Source organism: Pituophis catenifer, unplaced genomic scaffold (genome assembly GCF_029215685.1).
Source record: "Pituophis catenifer annectens isolate HBS135680 unplaced genomic scaffold, rPitCat1.0.hap2 SCAF_1, whole genome shotgun sequence".
In the NCBI taxonomy this organism is placed as follows: domain Eukaryota; kingdom Metazoa; phylum Chordata; class Lepidosauria; order Squamata; family Colubridae; genus Pituophis; species Pituophis catenifer.
The window spans coordinates 268869356-268890013 of record NW_027256881.1 but is presented as its reverse complement, the minus strand read 5'-3'; the positions used below and the strand labels follow the sequence as shown (position 1 = coordinate 268890013).

Here is a 20658-nt window from a genome sequence, read left to right as displayed (position 1 = left end):
CTAGGTCTCTGAAGAACATTTTGAACTTTCAGGGCAGCACAACCAATACAAATATGCATTGGTTATAAGCATTAAATATGTATTTTCTTGTTCTGCCTGAATACAATCAAGGAATTTATCTTTTAGCCCAAGGGTTTGGGGCGTTGTTGTTTTTTTTCAGACAGAGAACAATGAGGTAACGTACAACTTCTAGCTCAGAAAATTAATAAAACATGCATTTAAACTATGAAAATATACCACATAAAAGTTGCCATCTAGTATTATAAGGGTGATGTTCAACGAACACATTGGGGGTTTCCATTAGTTATCTCACCCACATAAACCCCAGACCTTTTTCAGAGGATTTCTCTCTTTCCAGTACCAATTGGTTCCCCAGGTGGAAAATTATTATTATTATTATTATTATTATTATTATTATTATTATTATTATTATTATTTCCTCAATAGAATTGCCTCAGCCAACAGAATGACACCATTGAATACAAACCAAGCTACTTTGATTTGGAAATGAAGACGCTTGCAGACCTGCCAATCAATTTTAACTCAATTTGGTGTCTAGCAAATATAGTGTAGGGCAGCTCCCTAAAAATGCTTGCCTTCCTCTTGTCAGATTTAAAAAAAAATTCTTTACATAATCTCCTTTGCAATCTATTTAATGTCCTAAAGAAATCTACACAAGTAGTCTTTCACAATGGATCAATCTTAATGAAACTCAAGATGCCAAAAATTATTTTTTTAAAATCCCACATTATACAGTTCATTTTTAAAAAAAAATGGAAAGGGAAATGCAATCTGGGTGTTCTTTTTTTCTTGCAAAGGAACTGAATTTAAAACAGTGTTTTAACCAACAGGAGCCCAGTCCTTTAGGTAGTTCTTGAACTAATTGCATTCTTGATTTATTTCAGGGGAAAACACAAATAAAACTTGCATGTGAATAACTTCAAAAATACATCCTGCATAGATAAAGAAAACTTTGAAATATATAAGATGCTGATGCCAAGACAGTGAGATGATGAAATAAGTATAACATGAGACACTTTTGTTCACACAAATAAGTTTCAAAGCTTTTCTTACATTGGAAAAATTCTGTTCTGTATCTGTAGTTTAAGGTCCTGTTCTCTTACTTTTTTCAGACATACTCTATGCATAAAAATAAGCCATAGATTTATATGTGGTATAAATCTATACCATCCCAATGTCACTTTTCTAATTCTTGCTCTTTTTGAAAAGTTTAAGGGCTAGCTTTTCCCTGATTTTTTAAATTGGAGAATATTTTAATTTATACAAAAGAAAAAAAAATGTGTCCTAAAAATGTATTTTTCCAAAGATAAATGAAAAACATATGGCATTTTGACATTAAAATCCTCCAGTCATTTAAGAGGATTTTACAAATCCTCAATATAAAACTAGCACATCAGAAAGAACATAAAAATATGACTTTCACCCATTTTTAAGGTGATTCCAAGCCATTTCATTACAGAATGAATTACAGAATGCGGTGTGAAGATGCTTCCTGACAAATCTCATTATTCCTCAAAAGGAAATAATGCTGCTGTATGTAACATCGGTTAAGGAAGAACTTTCAAGGAACCAGTGTTGAAAGAGGTCACATAACCAATTGCATTGTCAGATCTGGACATACAAAATACCCTTGAAGGCATTTACAATTCCACTTCTTCAAGTATGTAAAAATAACTGAATTCATACAGAGTTTAACATTTCTTCTCAGATTGGTTCTCATTCACAATAGAGAGTATGGGCAGCCATAGTAATCATGGCAGCAATACCTATTCTGAGTACTGAGGACTAATACAGCATTAACATTAGGGAGCCTTCAAAAATAGGCACTGGCCTTGTGTGCATGCATTCATGCATGCACGCTCACGCAAATACACACACAGATGAATCCAATCAAGAATGCTATAGCACTACAGCACTTTTTCATATTACTTAATTAGGACCGAGACACCCCATCATAGTCATGGCCATGGCAACTTCATCTATGTAGAAAACCCCACCCTGGGGATTGAGCAGGAGTTCTCTCTCTTGCACATGTGCAGTACTGGTGCATATACAGTAGTCTCAGAAACATCAAGTGCTTTTGCAATTGCCTTTTCTTTACCACCGACACCTAAAGAGCTACACAGATTTGTGATCTTTAAATTAAGTGGTATTGCTTTTCCTAGCCTAACTCTTTCTGATTCTGATTTCTGATTCAAGTATTTATTAAACAGAATACAGAGTAAGGCTACTGGATCTGGGGCTGCAAAAATCCAGACATCTTTGGATAGCAGCAAAGAGATGCAGAACACCCAGTGGTTAAATCCAATTTTTTTTTTACTACCAGTTCTGTGGCCGTGGCATGGCTTGGTGGGTGTGGCAGGGGAAGGATACTGCAAAATCTCCATTCCCACCCCACTCCTGGGGAAGGATACTGCAAAATCCCCATTCCCTCCCCACTCCTGGGGGAAGGATATTGCAAAATCTCCATTCCCACCCCACTCTGGGGCCAGCCAGAGGTAGTATTTGCAGGTTCTCCAAACTACTCAAAATTTCCACTACCAGTTCTCCAGAACCTGCTGGATTTCACTTCAACACCTCTGCTGCTGCCTACGGTTGACCAGGATTTTTGGATCATCCCTCAGAATGAAAGCATATAGTATAGCAAATAGGATGCATATTTAAAATAAATTGGCCATCCAAAGAATAACTCTGAAATGTAAGCCAATCAATTCCCTTCCATGGCTTGCACTACAATTTTCGTAACCCCCCACAAACAGTCGTCTAAGATTTGGGGCGGTTCAGTCAGTGCAACCAGAGGGCACTAGCACGTCGTCTCCTTCAAACTCAATTCATTCACCCAGCTGCTCTAAGCCACTGTCTAAACCGGTTAGCGTTAGACTACAACTCCCAGACTGCAAAGCAGCCTCAGACCTTGCCACGTGACTCAAATTATTTTCTCTTCTTCCAGTGATATTTCGTATCTAATCACATGGGAAGGGAAATATGGCTGCATTGGATAGGGAAGTGTTTGCCTCGCTTCAGTTCTTACTGAAAGTAAGTGTGTGCTTATTTTAATATGGGGAAAGCAGGATGTCGTGGAACAGCGATCAGCTGCAATCGTTTTGCTCTAAAGCACATTTAAGTGACAGAGCACAGAAATGCTCATGCTTATGATTTGTATCCGTGCTTCTTATTAACAAAGTGACATCTAGTTTTACTCCCCTTTCCACAGTTGCCAGGTGAGGCAGGGACATGGGGAAAAAAGAAAGCACTTTCCCTTCTTTTAGGCATTTATAAATCTAAGCCTAAAACGTTCCTTTTAAGAGGTTTTCATCGTGGTTATCTAAACGTCATGAGACAAATAATGATGAAGAACGAGGCAAAAGCAAACCTGGTCCCTTTTTCTCTCCAACATCCAACTTTACTCTCCCTTCAAAAGATATTTGCTCACTCTTCCAGTCGAGAACTACATGTTGATAATATCAAAATACAAGTTACTAGATGCCTCAGGATGCATCAATGTTACACACCATGATCCTTTGTAGGTTAAGATTTTTGACAGCTGACTGCAGCTCAGCTCTTCCTGTGCCATTTCTTAGATGCACTTTTTCTAGTCTTATTCTTCTTTGCCTTGATTTTTTCGTGTTACTCTTATTTTCATCTTCCATTCTCGATCACAGCATTTCAGAAAGAAAGCTCTAGATTCAAAACCTTACAAAGCTCCATTCTGTTTTCTTCTATTTCATGTGAGGGAACTGATGTGTCTACGATGCAGACTTTTAGGTTTCTAGTACTTGTTGCACTATTATTATTTTTTTGTGTGTGAAGGATCACTATTTGTTTCTTTCCTTACAAGGCTCCTTCAAAAAATGTTGTTCGGCAGTTATGCCAAGAGTGCTTTTCTAGTTCGGGAATTATCTCCGAAAAACTCACTGAAAGTACCTGTTCCAATCTCTCAGTAACTCCCAATGAAGCAAATCAGGTAAGCTCCTGAAATATGTTCAAGATTCTATGAATACCTAAGGATACACAGTATTAATCAGAAGAAAAGCATTTGTTTACAGCATTTGATTCAGTACTTCTGAAGTAAATGAAAAGTACTCCAAGTTACATGATGATGTTGATTAAAGAGCAAGGATAAAGTACAAAAGCCTAATAGGGAATATAGTAGACACAGATTGCATAAATTGGTGTGTTTTGTTTCTTTAAAAAATGTATAGAAGGCAAAAGAAGAAATGTTTTGTTAAATGCAATATGAAACCCTTTATCTCTGTCATTTTTCTTGTAGTTAATCCAGTCTTTGCATAACCTTACAAGGCACATCGTTTACCATGGCCTAACATCGCAAGAAGAAATTCTCTCTCTCTTTCCAGAAGGATTTCACCAGAATCTTAAAAATCTTGTAACCAAGATAATCCTGGAAAATATGTATGTTTCGGGTTTCTAACTTTGGGCACAGACAAAGGGATTCAGTTTGAGGCTCATGATAGACCATGAATTAAGAAAGTTAACTGAGATTTGATAAGTTATATAGCCATTTGTTATGGCTATATAATATAGTATATATCGTCTCAAAAATGAAAACAAGTAAAAACACTCCTTAGTGTTTTTTTATACGGTGTCAGTCTGAACTGAAGTTATAGGCAAATCTCATGATTGTAACTTTGAATTCTAACTAACTAGCTGCTGCACATCTATCTAGACCTGTAGTATCAAGAATCTGCCAATGTTTGCAGCAACCACACATTATTTTGAAGCACACACCCACAGGTATTGTTTGTCACATATGGGAAGTGCTTCTATTTCCATAGCAAAGTATATACCCTTAACCCCTCCATAGAAAAAGGGAACCTAATAACTCCAAATAATTGCCTCCCATCATTCTCTTTATATGCATCATCACATGTATGCCAAATATATAATTTGGGGGTGACACATTGACTTCTGACCATAGCTTCTTATGCCAGTCTTTCTCAGAATGTTGCCCTTAAGATTTGTTGGTTCTCCGGGTTTTAGAATTTCCTGCCAGCATAGCAATTTACACATTTTAGAGTTTATTATAAGATTCTATATTTCTCTATTCCAGGTCATGTAGCCATGCTTGAGCAACTGGATATGATTTTTATAGTAAATTGGTCATAGTTATTTAGATTTCATGCCATTGCCAAGTTGCCCTTCCTTCTGGGTGATTGTATGTCACAGCATAACTCTGATTTCCCAGCTACAATATTGCCAGATGAAGGCAGATAAAAGCAACTTGTCACTCTCAATGAACAAGAGACATTTGCAATTACTGAGCAAAAGAAGTAATCTTGCAGACTGTCAGCTGTTGAAGCTGTAAGTGACACTGAAGTCCAATATGCATTAGATCCTTTCAGATTTCCTGTCCACAAAAATGTTTGTGGAGTGAAAACAGTTTTGTGGAATCTGTTGCTGCTTTCTGTTACTATTCTGCCTTGCAAAGACAGAAATGTCTTTTAAAAAATGGTTTTGGCCAGCAGGGAGGTGACACGAGGCTGGTTCCAGGCTTTAGTTAACGCGTCTTTGAGGGAAGGGGCCTTCCTGCAACCATTAAAGGAAGCGGTTGTAAGGCTTCTCCTCAAGAAGCCTTCCCTGGATCCAGCAGAATTAAAGAACTTTCGTCCAATCTCCAACCTACCCTTTGTGGGAAAGGTTGTAGAGAAAGTGGTGGCAGTTCAGCTCCTGCGGTCATTGGAGGAAACAGATTATCTAGACCCTTTTCAGTCTGGCTTCAGGCCTAGCTACAGCACGGAAACTGCCTTGGTCACGCTAATGGATGATCTCTGGCAAGCCCAAGATGGGAGTCATTCCTCCATCTTGGTGCTACTTGACCTCTCAGTGGCTTTCGATACCATTGACCATGGTATCCTTCTGGGACAACTAAGGGAGTTGGGAGTGGGAGGCACTGTGTTATGGTGGTTCTCCTCCTATCTCTCTGGTCGGCCACAGTCGGTGTTGGTAGGAGGACAGAGGTCGATCCCTAGGCCCCTCGTTTGCGGGGTGCCTCAGGGCTCGGTCCTCTCTCCCCTCCTATTTAACATCTACATGAAGCCGCTGGGTGAGATCATCCGACGATACAGGGTGAGGTATCAGCAATACGCTGATGATACCCAGCTGTATATCTCTACCCTGCGTCAATTCAGTGAGGCGGTGGATGTGATGTGCTGGTGCCTGGAGGCCGTGAGGGTCTGGATGGGAGTCAACAGACTCAGACTTAACCCAGACAAGACTGAGTGGCTGTGGGTATTGCCTCCTAAAGACTATGTTGATTGTCCATCCTTGGTTCTGGGGGGGGAGAAATTGTCCCCCTCAGAACGGGCTCGCAATTTGGGTGTCCTCCTAGACTCACAGCTAAGATTAGAGCAACATCTGTCAGCTGTGGCTAGGGGGACCTTTGCACAGGTTCGCCTGGTGCACCAATTGCGACCCTACTTGGATCAGGAGGCTCTCCTCACGGTCACTTATGCCCTTGTCACCTCATGGTTAGATTATTGCAACACGCTCTACGTGGGGCTACCCTTGAAAAGTGTTCGGAGACTACAGTTGGTCCAGAATGCAGCCGCGCGAGCTGTCGTGGGTGCACCTAGGTACACCCACATTACACCAATTCTCCATGAGCTACACTGGCTCCCCATTGGTCTCCGGTCACAATTCAAGGTGTTGGTTATTACCTTTAAAGCCCTACATGGCTCAGGGCCAGGCTATCTTCGAGACCGCCTTCTACCGCATAGCTCCCAGCGACCGGTAAGATCCCACAGAGTTGGTCTCCTCCGGGTCCTGTCAGCTAAACAATGCCGGCTGGCGGGCCCGCGAGGGAGGGCCTTCTCTGTGGCTGCCTCAGCTCTCTGGAACCAGTTACCTCCTGAGATCCGGACCATCCCCACCCTATTGGTCTTCCGAAAAGCGGTGAAGACCTGGCTTTTCCGGCAGGCCTGGGGCTGTTGATCTCGCTGTTGCGATCTGTTGAGATCCGGTCATGAATGGTGTGAATGGGTTTTAATTGTTTTTAATGTTTTAATGTTTAATGTTTTTATATATGGTTTTTAAATGCATTGTAAGCCGCCTTGAGTCTTTGGAGAAAGGCGGCATACAAGTTGAACAAACAAACAAACAAATAAATAAATAAATAAATATTTTCTTTCCTATTTTTAGTGCCACCTGGAGAAATGAAGCACAAGCCAGTCAAAGTGAGTAGCAGGATATTTGTTGGGATAATTGCTACTTCTGTAATATAGCATGACTGCATTATATTCACACATTTGAGTTTAGGGCTATTTCACATAAAACATGTGTCTAGCATAGAAATTGTTTCCTAGATTATGTCTGAAGCAAGCCTCAACCTCTTTTGCTATTGGAAGAGTCATGGATTCTTGTAGTATTTCTTCCAGTGTTATTATGCCCAACACAGAAATGAATAAGAAATATTAAATCAAATAAATGAAAGACATAAAATAAGAAAATGAAGCGAGTGTACACCAACACTATTTACTATATAGTACTTCATACCAACACTGTTCACTGTGCTTCTCCACATCCATCTTGCAAACCATATTTATTTTCATTACATTAATACACCATCTCATGTATTGTTTTATTTCCCTTTAAATTCTCTTCTTTCTGTTGAGGATTTCATTCCATCCATTCTACTATTCGGCCCCATTCGTTCTATTAAACAGATCATCTCAGAATATTTATTTATATATTAATTGAGCATCCGTTCACTTTTGATCCTATTCTTGTTTTACCATATCCACTTATTAATTTCCACTGCATTTTTTTTTCTGAAATACCCAACTCTCACCTAACAAAGTTGACAGAAGCATGCTCTTATACTCTGCCATTCTGGTTTATTGCAGTATTCATTCATTGGAACAGACCTTATATTACCCATTATCAGCATTTGCCCTTCTTAAATTATTTCTGTCCACTTTCCTGTCTTTAATAAATATCCTAGCAAGGGCCACAGATTGATCAAGTTGCTCAGTTTTTAGCTTTTATAATTTGCTATCACTCCTTCCTTTTTCCCTGTGAGATTCAACCATTTTTGTTTTTTTGATGCATTAATTTTCAGATGTACACTCTGCATACATCATATAGCCTAATGTTTCCTACATATAGTTTTAGTTTCAACATACAAAGCATTGGTAGTATACAAAAATATGTCCATATTCATGTCTCTAACCAACACACTCCAATATTTTTACAAGCATTTGTTATATATTTATCCATAAATGCATTAAACAACCAAGGGGACATCAGATATCCTCATCTTAATCCTTGCTGAATCATTTTTAAGCATTCCATTTATTATCATGCATGCTTTATTTCCATTAGGTGTTGCTCTGGTTACATGCAGCTATCAACCTTCAGTTCCATTTTCAGCCAAATATTTAATAATGCAAGTTTATTCATATTATCATACACTAGGACCAAATCCATAAACTCAGTAAGATTTTATTTCTCTTACTGATGCATTTCCCAATGGCTTTTCTCACATCAAAGACTTCTCAATAATAAATGGGATTGATAAATGTGCTGGAAATATTCCTCCATTAGCCAAAGCTTAATAAAGGCTTTTCTATATTTAGCAGGAGTGAGAACTCTCATTACTAAATCATTGTTGGCTTATCACAAGTTTTTTATTTCTTAGTATGCATTAAAATGATATTAGTACCATTTTAATGACATGACATCGAATTTCTTACATTATTGTGTATCTTTTCTCCCTCCTAATTCTTGTAGATGGCAATACATTGACAATCCAGGAAAATGCAATAGTGGATATTTCTTTAATACCATACTTTTGTTAAACAAGAAATGAAATGCATTGTTTCCTACAAGGAACTAGTTTTTACAAAAATGTGCTGCTTTATGAATGTCAATATTAATAAAGAGTTACTATGTTTTTTGAATTAGAGATTTTGATTCTTGGTTCATATTGTACATTTCCAAGCCCAGGAAAATTGCAGTGGATTATATAAAGTCAGTTGGTGGTTTATCTATTTCAATATTATCTAGAAAAACCAATGTTTAAAATGTATGTAAATGTATTTGACTGTCAGTATGTAATGACTGATAGCTCCTTTGTTCAGATGTTGTGTATCTAAAAGCTTCTTCCCCATCTTTTATACTTGCCTCATTTCCTTCCTTCTCACCAGGATCCTTTTATGTGTTATTAAATACTGAGTTGTGATGGTCTTTTGATCAAACTTTTTGACCGCTGAATGGAACTGCGGCATGGTGTGCTAATAATCATTTGCAAGGAGGATATACAGTAAAAACAGATGGGGAAAAAGCAGTTTAAATTAGGAAGTGAGTCATGAATTGGGGCATGCATGAAACAGACAGCAGTTTTGCTTCAAATTCAGGGAAAAGGCTATCACTTTCTAGAGAATCTGCTGAATTGTTTGGCTCAGTCAAATATTTGTTATGCTTCTCCAGAAGGAGAAAACTAGAGATTTCCCACAATGCTCCATACATTTACTCCTTGTGAGAAGGCCACAGTAAATTTAAGAGTTCTGGAAGATGTGGGAATAGCCAGTTTTTGCTCAAATTATAGTCAATTCTTAAAAAGGACATAAATTGAAGACTATCTGTATAAGAATTCTACCCATTGGAATATGCTTTTGATTTGAATTCTCTTTTAAAAAAACATGATAGGGTGAGATGTTGAAGATTGGACAGTAGAAAGAATAGGAAGATACTAAAGATTACAAGTGAAGGAAAACACTTTTGACTTACTAATACAGAATGGAGCAAAATATTTTATTGTTGGACATATTGAATGATACTTTTGAATAATGGACCCATATGTTTATTTTAAGAATGTCTGCCTCTATAGATAGACTGTGTTTAAAAGATGTTATGGAAAGGGAACATGTACTATTCTTGATCAGTCTCAAGTTTAGATTGAGACATCTGAAAGTGAATTTAAAAAATATCAGGCTACAACAATGAGATGGAAAAATTCTATACTGGGCTTACAAAAAAAATTGGCAGATGTCTTAATAATTAAAAGAGGTATACAAATAACAATCAAAAGTGTTGAATAGTTTTCCTGTTGTAGAAGAGACAAAAAAGTGAAAAGAAATCAAGTTGTAGGACATTATTTGAAGAGACTAAAGATAAACATTAAAATAAAAGGAAGGGATATAAAGTTGGTTTATTTCATCAAGGTTAAAATAGGTATGTTGCTATGTCTGGTAATTCTAAATGGATTTTAGCTGATCATTAAAATGATGAAACTTCAAAGATTTGTTCGTAGATAACAAATGAGATATGGGAAGAAGAAAAAAATTGTTCTATTTTAAAAGAAAGTAATAAGTTACTAAAATTGTTTATAGTTGTGACAAAGGGGGATGTAATTTCTTTATATATTTCTTTTCTTTTTCTTTACTATCCTCGTTATTTTTTTCTTAGTTTTTATTTTCCGCACTATATTTTTTACTTTTATTCTTTTTTTGTATTAGTTTTTATCTATGTAATTGCAATTTTTAATAACAAACACACAAACATACACATTACATAAACATACATTGAGAATATTCAGACAATATTTGCCAAATGAATATTTGCCAAACTAAGATGAACAAGCAGGTGAATGGATTCTTACAGAAAAATGAGAAGCCGTTCATTAGTAAAAACCATTTAAGATGCTTCATTTTTATAAGTAAATAAGTAGAATGTGTAAGTTTTGTAGTGCAAAATAATAAGAAATGTTCTGAGGGCAGACAAGACAAAGTGACTACTAAGAAGAATTAATTATTTTGACCTGGTTTTCTAATGTAAACTCTACCTGTTTATTAAATGTGTGAAAGAGGTAAAAAGGCCTGGGGTGAATATAGGAGCAAAAAAGTATTTTCCCTCTCCCTTCTCCTCGCCCTTTGAGAATAATTAATGAATAAGAGAAAAAAATTCTATCCACTTCTTCCATTTTTTAGAACAAAAATTTAGACCTTCAGCACAATTGATAGCTTTCCAGCCATTGCATGAGACATTTATGACAAGATTACACTAACAATAGCATTAACTTTAAATGGAGATTAGATATTAGACTTTTCTAATGGTGGTTAATAACAATTTCGCAAATGAACATTGTTTAATGTTCATTGTATACATTGATTACACCCCCATTCTTAAAAGATTCTGTTTTAAATATAGGTGTGCAAAATGTGTCAAATTCTAAATTCTTTGAGCTTGAGATGACATTTGTTTGAATTGCCTCTTTTCACCTTATTGGAAGTGTTTGAAACATGAAAACACCTCAGTTCTGAGCTTGAAATGAGGTCATTGCAAGGTCTGAATACTTCTGAAATGGTTAGGAAATTGTTTTGAACTTAAATTGGGACATTTTGAGCCTGGAATTTTGATTTTGAACTGCTTTACAGACCTGTCATTTTAAGTATACTTATTTGGAAGGAAGTCACATTGAGGTGAATTGAATTTCTTTTCAGTGAGCATGTATAGGGTGGTATTCTGAAGGAATATATGGGATTTCTTGCACTGTAAGCATATGTGCTATTGCTGGGGGGTGTTTTTTGCACCTTGACTTCATTAGTTCTAGTCTGCTACAAATAAGGTCAGGAGCATCTTCCAGAGTCATCCATCAAATGGAACGGTCCCTGGGGCTCTAACAAATAGATGAGGCATCTGAAGGTTGCTATCCTATACACGTGCCATGCATCAGCATGCTTTTGTTTGCAGGCATCAAAACTGCAGCTGTGTTCTTTCCATTAATTGGTTTTTGGAACCGTCTCGATCTTTGGCTGCCAAGTGAGCTGATGGTTGCTGCCTCTTTCTCAGGAAGCTTGATGCTAGAAGAAGTAGAGCTAGAAGCAGTTTCTACGTGTGAACAAGATTACAGGTTAATTAAGCCAGGCTTGGGTGAAGGAAGATAGATGGAGGAAGAATGCAATCCTTCTGTGTATTTATAGTCTATTTTTAAAGATTCTCTGATGTAACATTCATAACACTCAGAAATGTTACCATCAGAATTATTTCTAAATTCTGCGCAGGTGCAGAGTTTTGTAATCCTTGTGGAATTTGGAATGGCAATTATCTTATTAGAAAGCTAGGTTTCTAATTAGACTTAAATGAATCTTAGTTGAATTAAAACAAATCTGGGTAGGGCTTTACAGGAAATTAACAAACAGAATGTTTACCACAATCTAACCCTTATTTCTTAGAGGTAGACCACAGCTCCCTTCTACTATGCTTCTGTCGTGCTTTGCTTCTGGTCATACTGTAATCCATTGTTCTTTTTCTGACATGTAAAGATACAATCAAAATGGATGACTCAGTCTGGGTCCTCACATTCCTCTGGGACAAACTGTAATGAGTCGAATTCTTGGTTTTTTTTTTAAAAGATGTCAAAAGGGAAGGTTTATCTAAACTTTGAGCTTTTCGTGACAAATTGAACTGTCCTTAGTTCAGCCTTTTTTTAATAACTTGTCAGTCCTGTCAGAATTATGAGGCGGTATCTTTTCTGAGGCAACAAGCCCATATACTGTATAATAATCAATACAGAGAAAACAGTTTTTGAAACCAATAACAAATATTTATAAATCAATTCTATACAGATATATAAGACCAAAAAAAATATGTTGATAATCTGAACAAAAATATTAAACTGTTCAGGGCCGAATATGGGTTTTGCATCAGAATTAAGAAAGAATTCTGTAATTAGATTCAATAAAATAAGTAAACATAAATGGGAACTGCAATATAAAGCCCATTCCTTGGCCTATTCACAGTAAAAATACAGAATTCCATTATTACTGAGCCAGTATAGTTTTCATCAAACTGTTCGTTTTCTTTCTTTCTTTCTTTCTTTCTTTCTTTCTTTCTTTCTTTCTTTCTTTCTTTCTTTCTTTCTTTCTTTCTTTCTTTCTTTCTTTCTTTCTTCCTTCCTTCCTTCCTTCCTTCCTTCCTTCCTTCCTTCCTTCCTTCCTTCATTCCTTCTTTCCTTCCTCCCTCCCTCTCTCTTTCTCTCTCTTCCATGCATTTAGAAAATTCTTGGCTGGATGGAACAAAGGTAAAAGAGTCACAATATATCGTGTTTTCCCGAAAATAAGACATGTCCCGATAATAAGCCCAATTGAGCTTTCAAGCACACGCGCTATAATAAGCTCTCCCCTGAAAATAAGCCCCTCCCCTGAAAAAACTTACATGCATGCGCAGCTGCCATGCAAACAGCATGAGGTGAGGTGAGGTGGGGGGGGCGCAAACGGTGGGGGGAACATGCCCCACATGCACCTGCCATCCACCCAGAATGGCCTCGCGGAGGCCGCTCCCGCAAACTGCAGCTTGCGCGCCCCTTCTCTTAGTGGCGACCACAAAGAGCAGCCGCAAACAAACTCTTGCCAGCTCTAGCCCTGTCAACCTGGGGGGAGAGGTACTGGCGCCGGAGCTCCGAGCAGTGGCCTATGCGGGCTGTCTGCGCAGCCATGAGGCGGGATCAGTGTGGCCGATTCTTGCCTGCAGGATTGCCAGAGAGGATCAGGTCTGAGTCTCTGCTGCTGCCACCCGAAATCAGCAGGCCAGATTCGGTGAGCCGGACGCATCACTGCCACTCGGGAGAAGATAGAGAGGAGGCGCTGCGAGAGAGCCCATTTCTGACGTTTTTTTCCTCCTGGGCGGCAGTAGCATGTTCAGCTCCCCAAATCAGGCTTGGTGATCTTGGCCCGTGAGGGGAAGTGGCAGGTGGGGAGGGATGGGGAGGTGGAGAAGCAACATTTCTGCCGCTCGCCCAAACCCCAGATCTCCTGTTTGCCCTGCAGGCTCTTCAAGAGGAAGGCGATTGAGCCAGTCCGTGGCTTTTGCAATCCAAGCCAGCACTGCTTCTCCTGCTCCCCTTTCCTCCCCCCGCCCCAATGGTGTGTAACTTGAGAACCAGCACCTTGGATTCTCTCTTTTAAACTCTTCCCAGCCATCCTTTTGTTCTCTGCTTCGGCTCCAGGGGGGAGGTAAGGGGAACAGGCCGGTGTTTAGGACTTCTGCACCTGAAAAATAATAACCCTGCCCTCCCAATAATAAGGCCAATGCCATATTTCGGGGGTCAAAAGAAAATAAGACCCTGTCTTATTTTTGGGGAAACACGGTATATGAGCCACAGAAGACAAATATAACTTTCCAGAAATGGAAAGAGAAAATAGCAAGTTACATTTCTTCATTCTAGATTTTCCCCCTTATATTAGTTTTCTAGAGCCATAAGGGAGAAAAAAAAGCTGTTTTCAGAAGTTTTCATCTGCCCCTGGAATATAGATAGTCTATAATGATGAACCTATGGCATGCATGCCAGAGGTGGCACACAGAGCCCTCTGATGGCCCACGAGCCGTTGCCCCAGCTCAGCTCCATGCCCCAGCATGTGTGTGCGCCTCCCACCAGCCATCTGATTTTTGGGTCTCTGCCGCGCGGGGCTTGGGGCACATGCATGGGGGGCGTGCACGCATTGGATTATGGGTGCAGGCACGCACACGCTTTCAGCACGCGACAACAAAAAGGTTAGCCATCACTGGTCTATAATATGAGTGGTCAGCCTGCTTTCCTGTAAATTTTGTTGGACTACACCTCCCCCAGTTCTTTGTCATTGGTTAATGAGAATTGGATGGAAACCCACAAAGGCACCTTAGTACCTAGGCATCTTGTAAAGTAATTTATCTTATTACTAGTAGTAGTATACAAAGCCTACAAATGCTACTTTGTAAATAACAATTCTCCATATCTTTGACATTAAAATAGTGGTTGCATCCTTGCATAATAATGTAGGCCACTCTACATATGATAGCAGAATGATTGCGCAATGAATCTGTCTTATATTGAACGAAGCTATTGATTTGCCGTTCTTTATTTAGTAATATATACTGTCAAGTCTAGCAGCTTTCAAGATTTCTGGCAAGGATTTTCTAAATCTTTAACTGAAAATCCACTTAGGGAATGATGAATATGAGAACTCCATATGTATGACTACCAACAAGTTGTCAGATTGGTTGAATTTTATCCACTTACACTTACAAACATTCTCTCTAGGGTTTAATGCAGATGTTTTTCACATTACATTCGTAATCATTTTAACTGGAGGTATCAATTAAACCTAGACCTTGTAAATATAGAAAATCTATTATGCCCACCAGAAAATAGATGAGATCAACCTTGCCAAACCTGGTGCTCTCTGCTTGTTTTGGACTTCCAGTATGGCCAGTAGTTGAAGATTATGGGTTTTGTAGGTGAATATATTTATAAGTGATAAATTGAGAAAAGTTGTATTCCGCTATTGAGCTGAATAAAATAATCTGAAAATATGCTTATTTTCATGAAGCATATTAATGCAAGTACTCAACTTCTACAAAAAAGTTGGTGAACTTCAGCTTTTATCTGGGTAAACCTTTGAAGAATTCTGGAATTGTTTAGCAAACCTGGTGGTGGTTGACGGTGATTTCCAAGAACAGAAGTGTGTGCTGAGAGGTACAGTTCAGACTTGAGTGTATTCATTCACTGGTTCCATTCATGTCCTTTCAATTTCAGTTTCCCTCCCAAGGCTAGTAGATATGGATTGGAGAGTGGACATCAAGACATCTTCAGACAATATCAGCAAAATGGCTATTCCTACCTGCCTGCTACAACTGAAGGTATTGTCAGATGGATTTTCGTGCATTGTTATTTGTTTGTTCTTAAAAAGAGATACATAGTTTCCCCTCTCCTATGCAAACACACACACACACACACACACACACACACAGAGAGAGAGAGAGAGAGTACATTTCAGATCATAACACAGAGCAAGTGAAACCAGTCTCTACAGCCCATGACTGTAGGCCACGCATCCAGGTATAAAGAGGTCCCCAAGTTATGTTTTTATGTATATATGCATTTATTTAATTTTTATTGATTTATTTAATTTATTTGCTGCCCATTTCATTTCATAACAACTCTGGGCAGCTTACAGCATTAAAAGCATTAAAATCATAACCAGTAAATATTTATAAAACAATAAAAATAGAAATTACAATCAAAAATAGAATTACAGTAAAAGATGGGGAGGAAAGAAGGAAGATGCACGGGGTGAGAGAGGTGGGGTTGCTTGTGTAAGTTGATTTTCCTGTGTGTCAGTTCTCACACCACAAGCATCTACAAAATGTGGCTATCAGTTTTGCAGCCAATGCATAAATTGTGTGTATATAAGTCAGGACTTGCATATCTTGAAAATGTGTAGTAATCATCAGCCTTACCACCGCCTCATCTCATTATGCAGGCATTAAACCACTGGTTGATTGCTATAAGTAAAATCTGTTCTAATGGCAGTCAACTGGTGCCTGGAATTTAAATTTTGTGGAAAGTTTATGAGGCTGAATTTCCATTTGTATGCTGTTCTTCCCATTGAAATTCTTCCCTAAGCAGACAGGGAAAATATGATAATGGTGGCCACTTAGGCAGGTTGCATGGAGAGCTTTCGTAAGCTGCATGAAGGTGCAAATTGCATAAAAATTTGTAAAAGTTTGTGAATGAAGTTAGGTTCCATGAAGATCTATATAGGCCCCTGTTAAATCATAAATGCCGTAATAAATGTCTGAGTCCAAAGACTGGACTCAGGGTGGAACTACTGCCAAGGTGTAGTACACCAATGGGAAGACTGCTTCTTTGGGTAGTTATATACTGTGTAGGACAGTGATAATAGTACAATTTCCTAGGGCTGTTTTTCGTTTCTTCTGGTTAGTTTTCAGTTGACACTAAAAAAAATGGCAAGACCAGAGAAAGTGGCAGAATTTAAAAAATAATATGTCTGAAGTGGTTTTGTCATACAAGTAGTCCTTGACTTCGCAACCACATATATGAACTGAAAAACGTGTCATTAAGTGAGGTACTTAACCACACCCGATTTTACTTTTTTTTGCCATGGTCATTAAGCAAACCACTGTAGTTACTCATTGAGACATCATGTGATCTTGACTTAACGATTTTCCCTGCTGGCTTACCCATTGACTTTGCTTGTTGGAAAATGGCTGAGAAGATCACAAATGTCAACCACATGATGCTGTAACCATAGCAACAAATGCCAAGCAATAGCAATAGCACTTAGACTTATATACTGCTCCATAGGGCTTTAAAGCCCTCTCTAAGCAGTTTACAGAGTCAACATACTGCCCCAACAATCTAGCTCCTCATTTTACCGACCTCAGAAGGATGGAAGGCTGAGTCAAACTTGAACCCTGTCAGGATCAAGTTCCAGGCTGTGGGCAGAGTTAGCCTGCAATACTGCATTTTAATCACTGCACCACCAGGGCACTGAATCACAATCATATAACTGCAGGAGTCCTGCAGTGGTAGTAAGTGTGAGGATTGATCGTAAATTACTTTTTTCAGTGCTATCATAACTTTGAATAATCACTAAATATAAATGGTTGTTAAGCAAGAACTACCTGTAGTATCTTCAGAAAACATAAATGGATGGACAAAAAAAACTATATTCAGGTTTCCTTAAATGGTAACAATGTAAAAAAAAAATCCATGCGCTAGCTTCATCTCCAAGCTTCCTGTTACTCTGAAAGTTCTCAAGACCAATTGTACTCATGTCAGATTTCATCTCATCTTGTTCACTGTGGTAATTGAAAATATTGTAAGCATACTCAGCAAATCTCTGAAAGTGGTTACTATATCGCTCAGGTCTTAACAAAGTTTACGTTGATTGCCCTAAATACTACCTTAAATCAATAGGATTTTAGATAGGAATGGGACTTTTCACATTGATTTCAGTGGAATATGTGTCACTAAGTCAGGAACAATCATACTGTTTACATATTATCATCTCTGTGATTATGATTTATGAAGAAGCACTTAATGATTAACAGCTACTGCAAAGACACTGTTTTGCATTACAATGAAATCACATTCAGACAAAACCAGAATATATATGGCAGCCTGACAAGGAAAGAAAAACCAGCTGTTTGGCTTCTTCTAAGAAATTTGTCTAGCTTTTTTGAAGCAGGATTAGATTAAATCAAAATGGAGGGAGAATGAGCAGTAAGTAAAGACAAGGAACCTTTGAGCTCTCTGGCCTACACCCCAGAACTATGTATCCTATCTGTTTTTGAAGAATGTGCAATAATGAAGAAGTCATATATGCCTTGAGGGTAGATTGTTTTTAAATTCAGGATGACTCTGGTTTTCTTACAGATTCAAGAAGATGCTGGCTTGTGTGGGGATGACTTTGCAACCTCTGCATTAACAGTGGAGCTGAACAAACAAACATTGGACACTATGCTGGATGGTCTAGGGAGGATTCGGGATCAGCTTTCTACGATTGCAAATAAATAATACTCTTAAGTAAAAAAAAAAACCTCCTGCATCATCCATGTGTATGCATAAAAGTATTTTCTTTCTAACTCGAATATGATATTTCATAAGGATTCATTTAGCTGTTCTATTTTGTTTCACCCCCACAAGGGCTAAACACAGTTTTAATAATCTAGATATTCTCAAAGAAGATTGTGTTCTGGGTGCGCTGCCTAAGATAAGCTTATAAGGCCTTCTGTTTGCATCTGTGGCTACAGAAGTTCATAACTGTGGTTAATAGGAAAGTTTTAACAAGAAAAAGGAGCAGCCAGTGAAGCAGATTATTTCCCTGGACTAAAATTATATCACTAGAAACACAAATGCAGCTAATAGATCAGCTTCCAATTCACACATACTTTTGAAAAGGATGTGCTGAAGAGCATGTCACCAGAGACAGTTCATCTTCACTGATGCATCATTTTTGACATAAGACAATTGTGGCGCAGTGTCTTTTGTCATTCCAGAATGTCATTTTTCAATAAGCCGATTCCTGTTTTATGTCAAATAACTCCAAACTTTGTAATAGCCAAAAAAAATGAAAAGCGTCACTTCATACTGACTTTTAACAGGAAATAAGAGTCGTTGCAATTTGGTTATACTAAATAAGATTCCTAATAGCAATTCTAGGTTCTTGAAGCAACAGTGTCATTGTCAACTCTGAAGTGAACCTGGCTGGGGCCATTTTGGAGGGTTCAGGGTTGCCACAATGCGAAGAGAGGATAAGGAGTGGGAATATAGTTAGATGGGGGGCTTGGAGCCAAAACAAAATAGCTTCCTGTAGGAACCAAGGTCATTCCAAAAGGTGGCTGGAAGAAGGAGGGGTGAAGTAACCAGGCAACCAGCCAGCACCTTGATTGGACAATGTGACTGATTGGGGAAAGGGGGAAATTTTCATTTTTAATCAGGTGAAAGCCGCAGGAATTTTCAGACAATTTTTCGGTTTTCAACAGCTTGTGCCAATATATCTCCAATAAAGCTGTTCTTTGAGAAACCCATCTGCCTCGGAGTTCTGCTTTCTGTAGGGTTATACTTAGAACATTGACAGTCATTGCAGCATATATGAAATACTACGATTTCATTAAAATACATACCTTCTAACAACTGAATGTTATATATTTTCATTTATTTTAAGCAAATTATTTTTCTCTCCAAAGCACCATGAGAATAGATCTATTTTGCATTTTTTGTTTTATTAAGCCTTAAAGTTAACGTTATGTTCCCTCAATATTTTCAATTATCCAATTGCATGCTGTGATATTTTTCTTCATGTTACTTTATTCTTTTCTCCATCTTTTTCCTTGTATGCATGAAGCGTATGTACATACGGTTATCTTTTCTCTTCTTCCTAGGATGATTTCACTGAACATCATACGGCGATATCAGTAGAGAATACCTGGCTAGTTTCCATTCTGGTATCTTTCAGATGTGATCTGAATGTGTTGGGAAAAGTTACATGAACTTTTCCCAACTTGGTACCTTAAGAAAAATCTGGAAAAACACCTGGAGGCATTTGGATGGTAGGATTGAAGCTAGCAAGGCAGGAACCAGCACAGTTCAGTCCAGTCAGAGCTATCGGAGCAGAGGAATTCCAATCTCAAGACTGAATAGTCTGTTGATTCAAGAGGATGGGAAGAAAAGGCTTAAGATTTAAATCTAAAATCTGATACAAAAAGGGTTTTAATTTCTGATTTTCAGTAGGTAGATGTTCTGCATATGGCTTTTTTCTTATCAATAATAAAGCAACTTACCTAGAACTATCAAGTTTGTGAGCCTTTTACCACTACTCAATAAGTTTCCAGAAAAGTAGAGACGTATAATCATGCTTCACCTGAGGTTTGAATTGGTAGCAGAATTGATAAATTCGGGATGATCAGGAATTGGAACTACAGCATTAAATTCATTGTCCATTGGACATAGTTCCCACTGATTTCAATGATAAATCAGTAGGAGCTGTGGTGGCGCAGTAGAATGCAGTACTTCAGGCTAACTCACTGCTCACTCCAGGAGTTCGATTCTGAGTGGCTGAAGGTTGACTCAGCCTTCTATCCTTCCGAGGTTGGTAAAATGAGGACCCAGATTGTTGCGGGCAATATGCTGACTAAACCACTTAGAGAGGGCTGTAAAGCACTGAAGCGGTATATAAGTCTAAGTGCTATTGCTATAAATCCTCCCAATTAGAAGCAATTAAGGTTGTCTCCCAGGAGTATATAGTTTGAAACATCAACAGAAACATAAATGTCTATCTGGTGGTGCCGGCAGTCCCAGCAAAAAGTTTATCTCGCGGCCGGCCGGAAGATGAATAGTTG

The 20658-nt window shown here is 38.3% G+C and overlaps 1 protein-coding gene across 1 annotated transcript; it reads left to right on the top strand.

Annotated features, from left to right (window-relative positions):
- Positions 1-3001: 3001 nt before the first annotated feature.
- COMMD9 (COMM domain containing 9) lies at positions 3002-20106 on the top strand. Its single transcript, XM_070931211.1, has 7 exons — positions 3002-3057; positions 3860-3985; positions 4292-4431; positions 7177-7211; positions 15548-15651; positions 18194-18375; positions 19702-20106. Exons 1-6 carry the CDS (start codon positions 3007-3009, stop codon positions 18332-18334), a joined length of 597 nt encoding a protein of 198 aa, XP_070787312.1. The 5' UTR covers positions 3002-3006; the 3' UTR covers positions 18335-18375; positions 19702-20106.
- Positions 20107-20658: the final 552 nt, after the last annotated feature.

Bases quoted from the DNA above. Each gene is read 5' to 3' on its own strand.
- COMMD9 (XM_070931211.1), top strand. From the start codon at position 3,007: ATGGCTGCATTGGATAGGGAAGTGTTTGCCTCGCTTCAGTTCTTACTG. The intron at 3,058-3,859 runs GTAAGTGTGTGC...TTTCCTTACAAG, and splicing joins CGCTTCAGTTCTTACTGAAA to GCTCCTTCAAAAAATGTTGT. The intron at 3,986-4,291 runs GTAAGCTCCTGA...TTTTTCTTGTAG, and splicing joins CTCCCAATGAAGCAAATCAG to TTAATCCAGTCTTTGCATAA.